General features: G+C 31.0%; 1 protein-coding gene across 2 annotated transcripts; it reads right to left on the bottom strand.

The window, feature by feature from the left end:
• Window positions 1-997: 997 nt before the first annotated feature.
• On the bottom strand, window positions 998-3,893 carry LOC105763550 (cyclin-D4-1). Of its 2 annotated transcripts, none has more exons than XM_052624908.1 (6): window positions 3,271-3,893; window positions 2,715-2,801; window positions 2,491-2,589; window positions 2,187-2,388; window positions 1,950-2,095; window positions 998-1,822 (listed from the first exon to the last, which is right to left on the bottom strand). In XM_052624908.1, exons 1-6 carry the CDS (start codon window positions 3,619-3,621, stop codon window positions 1,541-1,543), a joined length of 1,167 nt encoding a protein of 388 aa, XP_052480868.1. In that variant the 5' UTR covers window positions 3,622-3,893; the 3' UTR covers window positions 998-1,540. The 2 variants fall into 2 exon arrangements, with proteins under 2 accessions (XP_052480868.1, XP_012437239.1); XM_012581785.2 differs by having other exon boundaries at window positions 1,950-2,071.
• Between the last annotated feature and the right edge of the window lie 7,738 nt (window positions 3,894-11,631).

Genomic DNA, 11,631 nt, shown 5'->3' with positions numbered 1-11,631 from the left:
ACTTTCATCATTATTTCGTAATACTAGATTAATGACATATTCATAAAAATCATTTAATAAATATATTTATTAAAAATTCACATAAAATCAATCTATTTTTATAAAATAATAAAGTCAATTATTTTTCGTGATGAAAAAAATAATTATTTATCATGCATTATGTTTTGAGTTCAAATTTCATTATCATCATATCTTTATTAATCATTATATAAAAGATAAAAAATATTTTAAAAATATAAATTAAATTATATATATAATATTTTATAATTTTTATAATTGAGTTGATGTAGAATTATGATATCAACTCACTAAAACACACAAACACTTTTAGGGTAAATTATATCATTGACCATTAAACTATGAAAACGTTTTGTTTTAGTCACTTAACTAAAAAAGTTATAATTTGATCATTGAATTATTTAAAAAATTTTATTTAAATTATTGGGCTGATAAAATCAATGCTATATGACTTTCTTTATTCGCAACGCATGCACCAATCGAAAGCTCTCTTTTCCCTTCTCTTCTACAATTCAATTTTTTTTTCATGAAATAGCTTTAGACGTCACAGATAAGGGAATCAAAATTCAAACAGCTTTTTGCTTCGATCTCCAACACTCACCGTCAAATCGACTTAAATTTAAGTTATATTATTCTACTTGTTGATGAGTATTGATCTATTGTATCAATCGATAAATCGCCACTTGGAGCTCGTTGGTAAAACTTAAAAAAAAAAAACTCAACAATGCAATGACTTAAATAAAAAATTTTGAATAGTTCAATAATTTAAATAAAAACTTTAAAATAATTTTGTGATCAAATTACAAATAATCTCCTAATTAAATCACCATAATCAGAACTTATAAATAATTTAATAAATATAAATAGACAACTCCAAGAAACCAAAGAAAATTTGTTGTCTGGGGCCCACCTACTTGTTGACACACTAAGGGGCCTATTTCGATCCCGATAACCAACCAAACATCGACACGGTCTGGTGTTTGAGGTCAGCATTTTGATTTCGTTCATAAATTCAGTTACACTCAATTATCATCTGAATTACAAAAAATAATAACACATTAAACAAAACTTATATATTCTTAATCCACTTCCAAATCTTTTATCTTCGACTTAATCTTTTCGAAATTCGTCCTTACTTTACTCAACAACAAATAATAGTAATTAAAAAAAAGCTATAATATTTCCTTTTATTTTTTTTGAACTAAATAATATTTCCTTGTTAAAGACAAAAACAACACCACCGTTGACTTCTGCCTGTGATACCTACAGCTGTAATTTGAGGGAGCTTGATTTATATAGACAGCTGGTGACAACTCTTGTTTCCCCTCTTCTTAAATTAGTTCATGCTTTTAGCATTGAAGAACCTGGAAATCATTTTCAACTTTTTTTTTCCTTCTGTATTTTCCCATTTCTCACTCTTCTCTTTGAGCTCCAAAACCACACCAAAGTTCCCATTCAACCAAATTGATTTTGCACTAATTTTTTTTTTTAAAGAGTGAAAAAGGAAGGGAAAATTCACATGTCATGACTTGAAACCGTGTTCGGAAGCTTTGTTGTTGTTATCGTCGTGGTCTTGTTTCCTCCTTTTAATGTCTGGACTAGAATGTGATGAATTTGCACATGAGCCGACTGTTATTTCATCACTTTTATAGCTCAGGCATGCAGCAGCATCCAACACCCCAATGGGGCTTTGGGGCACAGTAAAAACTGAGGAGTGTTGAGTTGCCACATTAGCAGTTTTAGCAGCATCCCCATTAATGAATGTCAAATCTTTCATCAGTTCAACACACTTCAAAACTCTACCCTGCAAAAACCAATAATAATAGTAATAACAATAATAATAATAAAAGCGCACATATTTTCACTGCGTCGTAATAGTAAAAGTGGATCAAAAACCAATATCTTCTCGTTGTTTACTTGTTATTTTTTACCTTTCCTACAAAGGCGAAAGATGAAACTGCCTTGTCAATGGATAATGTTTGCATATCTCCTGAAACAGAAATAGCCATTGCTGCAGCAATTTCAGAAGGCCTGAATTCCAAGAAGTCAATACCTGCATCCATTTCCCAACAAAACACTGCCTCATTTTCAGACCCCCATTAATCCTCAAACAATGAAAATGCAACAACAAAAAAATAACATAACAAATTGAACAGTGAGATAGAAACCTTTGATTGTGCTCAATATCAGTTGCAATGATCTGGATATTGACATTGACGATGGATATTGATCATTACAAATTTTACTCATAAAGTAGTCAATGAAGGAACAAGGAGTGATCACTTGCATTTTCCACTTCAATGTGCTTAAAACCAAGACCTCCATTCTGTATATCGTTTTAGCTTCAAACACAAACTTTGGTTCTCCCACCTGCACACCAAATCAACAAAATCAATAACTTCATACTGGGGGAGGAAGAGAGCAAGTGATCAACATTCATAGCCAAATCAAATCTAAAATGTTATAAACCACCTGCAAATCTACAGATAGAGGCACTTTTGTCTCCTCCATTTTGGCTGCAATTGATAAACAAGCAACAGCAAGCAATTGCACGGTCCATGTTTTACCTCTCTGTGTCATGTTAGCCCGAAACATAGAGAAACAAAATCAAGGATATAAAACAAACAAAGAATAAGTAGCTAGATGATGATGTAAGAAAAGAAAGAATCAAAGTTGATGCTAAGTTGTGAACTTACAGGTATGTCATAAACTGAAAGGAACCGATCCAAGTAGTTAATGGATAGGCAAAGACTCAAAGGTCCAAAACCGTAATAAGCAGAAGCCTGTTGATCAAAAATGAAAGATCAAGCCAAAGACAATTTAACTTTTTTTCATAATCATCTGTGAGATCATCATTCATGACACATTATCACTGAGGATTAAGCCAAACACAGAGTCCAATTTAGTACTATGAAAAATACAGAATGAAAAGGGAAAACAGAGAAAGATAACACAATTCAATTTATGGTTTCAATTAATGAAAAGAGTAAAGAAAGAACTAAGAATAACTTTAGAACAAAATTCCATGATGCCTTGGAAATTGATTGATCCAAAAATAAAACTGAACATAAAAGAAAAAATACAGAATGTGATAGTTTTAATGAGAAAAGACTATTCTGCCGTGAAACCAGTTAAACATTTAAGTAATGCTCAGGAGAAAAAAACAATGATCAAATGGATCAAACAAGGGAAAAAAAACCCAATAATTTTATTTGAATAAAAACTGATTAAATTAAAAAAAAAAAAAGAGACCTTCCAAATCCAATCAAGAGCCTCTTTCCTAACACTCAAGTCCAAATCCCCACTTCTCAGTCTCTTGAGATAATCATCTTCAGGCAAATGCTCCACCTCCTTTTCAACCATCTCTTTGATTCGATCATCACTTTGTATTGCAAAACCAGAACTACCCATCAAATAAGTTGATCTGTTGTTTATGAAAAAAGGGTCTTGTTGATTAAAGATTTGGTTTTTAAGGTGGTGGTCACAATCAGGGGAAACCCCAAACTCCTTTATGGCATTAAAATCAAGATCATCATCAAAGCAAGAACTTGCGTTCTCTGAACAGAGAAGATTTGAGGCTGAACAATCAAGATTTTCTTCCATTTTCAAGAGAGGGGCCTAAAAGGTGAGGTATATTATAAAACCTCGAAAAAAAAACTACTTAATTCATCAAGGTAAAAGCTTTGTGTACAAAAGGGTTTATCAGTGGCTTGTGGGGAAGTGCATTTTGTTCATTATACGATAAAGCCAAAAAGAGAGAGTGAAAGGGAGTGGGGCTTAAGAGAGACTGTTTCAATGAGAGAAGCTGGGGAAGACAACTTGTATTTAGTGTAAAAGGAGAAATCAGTGTAAGAGGAGAGGGCTGCCATAACAATGAAAAGATATACAAAGGAAAACCATATAATTAAATGAAAAAATACAATAAATAATTAAATATGTAAGGAACTTACAATGACAAACCATGTTTATAAGGCTAAGCTTGTATTTTTGCTCTTTTAATATTGTTAAGCTTGTAGTTTGATGTAAACATTGGTTATTTAATTAATTTAAAATATCATTATTAGTGTAAAAAATTATTACCTTTTTCATCATAATAAAATTACATTTCTTTTAAAAAAGAAAGACATTTCATTTTTGCCCATCACCCACCAACCTGAAATGCTGAGACAGTGGAAATAATTGTATTTCAATGGACAACAAGAATTTGTGTCTACTCTTAAACATGTTATATTAACTGCATTTAGATAATTATATTTATACATATTATATCATTTGTTTAAATATCATATTTATATATTTTCCTGTGGTAGCTAAATTCGGTTAAAATAGCAAGACAATGAAAAGGAAAATAGCAATTTCAATGGACAAATAGAATTTGTGTTTGTGTAAATTGGCCGTGGTACTTTTGCCACTATTTTATTTTTGATAATGTACCATCCACATCATATTATAGCTGATGAAAAGGTTTTACTACATTAAGATCCAAAGTTTAAGAATATGTTTCTATGTGTCTAAAAAATGTCTTTTAGTTATTTGAAATTTATATATTTTTTCAAACAAAATTGACGTTGCTAATAACAGAATAACAATTATGACTCTTTAACGTTTAAGAGACAATTACGTTAAGAAAAACGTTTAAAAGACAATTATCTATAATAATTAAAAAATGATAGAATTTTAAAAAAATTAATATATATTTTAATTTTAAAATAGAGAAAGGATTGGGAATAACCATGGACGTATAGGGCAGTGGACCACGGCAAATTTCATGTTGAATTAATAGTATATTACTTATGAATCAAAATTAACTAATAAAATTTAATTTTAAATTTGAAAAATATATTTTATCATTTAAAATATATATGTATAGTTAAATAATAATAATAATCGAACTAGAATATTTTAGGCTTAAATGGCAGGAAATTTAATTAATCGAATGTAGAATCCTATCTAAATTAAATTCACAACAACCCTAATGATATTCCAACCAAATTTAACAATTTCTTCCAATAAATTCCATTCTCACACTTGTGTTTTTAAACTTCAAACCCCATTAAAAGGGAGAGGAACAAAGAGTTACAAAAAGAGCAAAAAAAAAGAGAAAAGAGCATGCTTCCCAAGTTGCAGATTCAGTAAAGAGTAATGTGGAAGAAATGGGAGAATGAAACAGCCCATGCATTGAGATTAATTTCATAATATTTATTTAATTTAATAAATATTATATTATAATTATACATAATAAAGGCTAGCTTTCATCAAATGCTTTAAGCATCCCTCGGTTCCCCTCAATCATTGTACTAAAAAAGACATGCAAAAATAGCAAATGTCCTTGAATTCAAGCCCTAATGGTTTCAATCTTGAATTATGATAATAAAAAATATATATGGAATTGTGGAAAGTTGTTAGATCATCATAACATTATGGTAGTATACATGCTGTGTATGTATAGTTATTGCGTAATAATTGAATTTAAAATATTTTATATTTATACGAATTTTGAAATATTAATAATTTGTATTACATAAAATTTAAAGTTTAGCATCATGTTATTGTTTCATTTCGTACCCTATTTTACTCTTTTCACGTCATGTGTTTTAATTATTTTCTATATATTATATTATATTTGTATCGTGCAACTATATTAAATCTAATATTACCAATTTATTCATCTATTCATTTTCTAATTAATTTGGATTCTATTTTCTCTACCGCGCAATTTTTTTCCTTCTCCTCTCAACATGATAATTTAAATAATTGAATTTGTTCAACTTTATATTAAATTAGTATGAATAGCTTCGCATTGTGTTAATTATTTATTATTAATTATTTTTAGGTCAAATTATAAAGTAAGTATTTGAATATTAAAATAATCTTTGAGTGTAATTTTATTTTAGAAATTTAGTCATTCTATTTTTAAATTTGAAAATTCATATTCAATTGTTAACACCATTAAATTCACTCGTGTAACATTTTAAAATTAATAAAAAAGGCATTGCAATGGACTTGAATTTAACAAATAATTTTAATAGTATTAATAACTCTTAAAAGTTAGATTAGCATTTTAATCAAAACAAAGTATTTGAGCTAATCAATAACATTGTAAAAATTGAGGCACCAAATTATGTTAAAAGTTGAAAGTATAAAGATTGAATCTTAAATTTGAGTGTAACACGAGATCAAAATTGAAATTTGACTATTATTATATAATATAAATTTAGAGTGTACGATAAGGACTAAAATTGGAATTTCACCATTTTTTATAAAATGCAAAAAAATGACTATTATTATATAATATAAATTTTGAGTGTACGATAAGGTCTAAAATTGGAATTTCACCATTTTCTATAAAATGCAAAAAAAAAAATGAGATGTTATTCCACGTGTTAGCATGAGGAATGTCCTCTTATGTCACGAGACTAGAACTTTAATCTCGCAATCTGTGTGGCATTAGGCAATTTCTTGGGTTCAAATCCGCCTAAGTCAGCCTAATTCCCGCAAAGTAAGAATTCTCTATGAAAATTCATCAAGGCACTGAAAATATAGTGGAAGCAAATCAAAACGAAAGAGAACGAAAGAACATAAAATACATAAGAAAGCAAAGCATGCCAAGTGTTTGAGTAAATGCTCTCAAAATATTCTATTACTCTAGAAAGAATACAAAGAATGAGATGATTACAAATGAGGCGGAGACCTCTATTTATAGTTGAGCTCCCCCAAAAACAACGATACAGATTGAGTTACATCGACGATTAAGATTAAAGCTTATCTACAATTGAGATTCTTAAGGGATTGACTCAATCCTTTAAGATTCAATCCCTTAAGATTACAAAATCAAATCTTATCAGATTACATACCTTCTAAGATTAATTTCCCTGTTTACTATGATAGCCCTAATTTTCCATAAGTGTTTTACTTGGCCACCAAGGCTTAAAGTAAATGGGCTTCTCTACATGTTCCACGAACTGAGCCAGTTCAAGTGGGTTGAATGAGCCCCATTTCATCAATTGACCTCCATGAGGCACTTTGTGTGCATTCGTCGTGAACTTTGATCCACGACCTATGACATTCTCCCATACCAATCCTCGCAACGCCCTTGTTGCGTCCTCGAAATGGAACCTGTTACAAAGGCATTAATGGTTATTTTTATTATGGAATAATTTTGTTGGTGATGGTGAATCGTGAAGAAGAATTCACTATGTTTCTAAAAGAATGGTGAAGCGCTCAATGTTTAATATGATACTTTGATTGATTTGATGAATGAGAATCTTATGAAGATGAATCTTTAAGGTGATAACGCTTTAGAGGCCCAAGTTTGGAGGTTCATTTTCTTTGTAGATGTAACACCTCTTATCTGACTCGATCGCCAGGTCTAAGTAACAGGATGCCACATTCGTTGCTGAAGCAACTACAATCTATAATACAATAAAATAATCATTCAAACATACAAACATGTCATAAATACATTTACAATATAATACATTTACAATATGATACAATATGATACAATATGATACATGTCATAAATACATTTACAATATGATACATAATGAAATATGACCAAATTGCAAAGTTTTTAAAATTTCAGGTCAGGTATCGATGTCAAGTACCAATACCATTTTAAACTTTAATGTTTAGAAAAAATTAAATTAAAACCAAATGTATCGATACCAGTCATAAAGTATTGATACCTTCCTCAAGGTATTGATACCTTACCTCTGTATCAATACTATTTTAAGGTTCGATGATTTGAAAATTTACAAAAAAATTACTAAAGTACCAATACCTTTTCTAAGGTTTCGACACCTCAAGGAAAAATGATAATTTATACATTTGGCACCTATTACATGACAACCATTTAAACTTATCATTTGGTGCAATTTTTACACAACTTTGTCTGCACAAAACCAATCCCAAGATATACCAAAACATAGTATTTAACCAATACTACCATCCATTCCATCTTTCCCACAATTTAACATCAAATATAACAATCGAATTCTTGACACTTTTTGCAAGTTAGCAAACTACAAGGAAAGGGAAAACAATATGGAAAGCATATTGAATTCTTACTAAGTTCATAGGTTAAACAACAATTTACCTAAATTTACAACTTAAATCGATAAGATACTAGCTTTACGAGTTTGCTTAAACATGGAAACCGCATATCAATAAGGTGAGTTCAACATATATATCATATCATATAGTAATTCAACATATAATGTCCCAATTCACTTATAATCAACATTTCAATGCCATTCACATAATCAATCATACATTTAATCAAATCAATATAAAATTCATATCATTTCATATATTTATCAACAAAACATCCAATTTCAATTTAATGTCATTCATTATTTTGTTTAATTAATCACATTCCAAATCAAATTCATTGATTCGTCACATTTCCATCTCGGCCCTCCGAGCCCAAATAATAGGTTCGTATGATATTTCACATTCTATTGATATTCATATATCTTAATATGCATTTGTATCATCAAATCATAATATCACTGCAATTTGAATATCATTTATCCAATTTACAGTTTATATCCCTATTAATGATAATACTAAAAAATGACATACTTTTATGTGTTAATTACATATATAATTTTGAGCATGATCCTACTAATTTGGTTTGTTTGTGGTTTTTTATCTTGTAGGAACTAAATTGATGGCAAAAGAAAATTTGGGGGCAAAAAGCATGAATTAAGACAAAATGGGTCAGCATGCGAAATAGGGAAGAAATGGTGCCGAAAATACAAAATGTAGAAGACTTGGGGCAAAATTTCAAAGAAGAGGTTTATGAACATAAAACTTTATTTAAATTTGAATTTTATTTTTAGGATTATTGTTAGGATTATTATGATATTGTTTAGATTTAATTTCAAATTATATCTTTTAAAAATTATCATCTAAAGTCTAAATAGGAATAAACTAGGTTTTTTCATGTACTATAAAAAGGGGATGGAGTGACATGAATATTCACTTATCATTTTTGTAAAAAAACTCTTTCCCCCTAAGGCTCTTAGCCTATTTGTTCCTTTTATTTTCTAATAAAATTTCATTCCATTAAACTTGTATTTTTTTCTCGAAAAGCATGAGCCACTAAACTCATCTAGCCAAAGGTTATCAAGACTCCTCCAAAAAAGTTCATAAGGCTTAGAACTCGCACTTAACCCTTCTCAATGAGTATTCATTATTTCTCCACATTACGAGACTGATGCTTCCGTCCATGTCCTTCTAAAAGTAATCTTTTCATCTTATGTAAAAGCGGCCGCTTTGTATGTTTTGGGAAGGTTACACAGTCAGTTCGCTAACTTACTGTGTCAGTGGTTGTCGAGCCCAAGAGACGAAATTGTGTGGCATTCGCCATTGAGAAATGATGATCTATTATAAGACAGTCCCACAAAAGTGACGGTTGGCTAGAGTTAAGTTCCTATAAATTGTAAGGCTAAAACCTAAGTGGAGTTGGTAGTCGTACGCATCCTCTTCCACTATAACTGGCTTATTTGGTCATGAGAATGATCACCTAAAAGCCTATGATTGAATCCAAGGAGGATTGAGATTACCGGAGGCTGGAATCCCTCAAATCGAAAAACCCCTTTCCTTTAACTCTGTTTCTTTTTACAATTGCAATTTCAATTTATTCAATTTCAAGTCGTCCATATTTTTAATTCTGTGTTTTTTTTATTTTTTCCCAGGTCAGACGTTTTTCTTGGGCATGACTGTGCTTAGAATTTTAAGAAACAAAAAGCTGTAGCAATCTAGTCCCTGAGGATTTGACCCTACTTCCCTTATACTATTCTTTTCGTTATTTCTTAGGAATAGGTTATTTTTGGTGCTTTCAATGACAAATCAAATATTGGCGCTGTTATCGGGGATTGGTAATGTACTAATGTTGTTTCTTTTTCTTAGGACTAGATCTGCTTCAAGAAATCTTGCATTCGATTCAAAAATAGAAAAGATTGCGAGAGCTAATTGCAAGGAAACGAAGCTACGAAAAAAGCAGTTAGAGGTGGTAGGAACTTAGAGTAATCCACCGCTCGAAATAAAAGCAAGTGACGAAGTTGAGTCTAGGGTTAACGAAAACCCTACTCAAACACTGGAGATCGAAATAATAGAAGTCGATCCACCAGAAGAGGTGCCTAACGCTAGGGTTAATGTAAACCCCGAATCAAGCACAACTACCTAACCCAAGACAAAACACAAATGTAGTGACGTTGCGAAGTGGAAAAGAATTGGAACCAAATCCTAGCAGGAATCTTGGTCAAGATTTCACCCAGAAAAAGCAAGAGAACAATGAATAGGTCCAAATGAAACCTCCATTACCTAAAATTCAACCTCCGTTTCCAAGACGATTTAACCAACATCAGAGAGGTAAGGAGGAAAAAGAGATCCTCAAAACATTCAGAAACATCGAGATCAACATACCATTGTTGGATGCCATCAAACAAATTCCGTGATATGCCAAGTTACTTAAAGAGCTTTGTACCAACAATCGAAAATTAACTGGAAATGAAACAGTAAGTGTTGGTGAAAATGTATCTGCGATGTTGCAGCGGAGGATGCCAGTAAAATGTATAGACAGAGGCATGTTTGCAATACCATGCAAAATAGGCCACTTAGGAATTAAAAAAACTATGTGTGATTTAGAGGCCTCCATAAATGTAATGCCTTTTTTCTATTTATGAATCACTTAACATAGGTTTTTTGAAGAAAAAATGTGTTATCATTCAACTAGTAGACAGGTTTATTATGCATCCCTAAGCAGTCCTTGAGGATGTATTAGTGAAAGTCAACGGACTTATTTTTCCTGCGGACTTTTATTTGGTGAAAACGGAAGAGGATAACGCTTCTGGGTCTTCGGACATCTTGTTGGGACGACCTTTCCTTAGTACCACAAGTAATAAGATTGACGTGTGTGGCGGAACCCTCACGATGGAGTTTGACAGGGAGATCATGAAGCTTAACATTTACGACACTATTAGTCACCCGAGTGAAATCTTGAACATAAACCGTGTCGACATAATTGACTCATTAGTAGAAGAAACTTTTAAGTCACCTTATGAAGATAAACTTGAAACATTGTTTGATGATAATTTCGATTCAGGATCTATTTGCAAATTTGTTAATGAATTATCGACTCCTATGAACACTAAACTTCTACCTTTTGTTGTGTAGGCACCAGATCTGGAATTAAAACCACTTCCCAAGCATCTAAAGTGTGTATTTTTAAAGAATGATGAGACCATTGCCGACTTAAAAGGGATTAGCCCCTTGACATGCACACATACGATTTTCTTAAAGGAAAAAACGAAACCAAAGCAAGAGGCATATAAACAATTGAACCCAAATATGTTGGATGTGGTAAAAAAAGAGAATATCTGAGCCTAAACGATCGAAAGAATTCAGCTGGAACAACTCCAATACTAGTTCGAAAGTCAAGCTAACGACGTTAAACAAGCGCTTGTTGGGAGGCAACCCAATTTAATTTTTATTTTTATTTTGTTATATATTTTATTTTATTTTGTTATATATTTTATTTTCTTTCATGTTAATTAATTTTATTCTCTCTTCTTATATCCAGAAGAATTTAGGAAACGAAAAATT

Source organism: Gossypium raimondii, chromosome 12, assembly GCF_025698545.1.
Source record: "Gossypium raimondii isolate GPD5lz chromosome 12, ASM2569854v1, whole genome shotgun sequence".
NCBI lineage: Eukaryota > Viridiplantae > Streptophyta > Magnoliopsida > Malvales > Malvaceae > Gossypium > Gossypium raimondii.
This window is presented reverse-complemented; position numbering and strand designations above follow the sequence as displayed.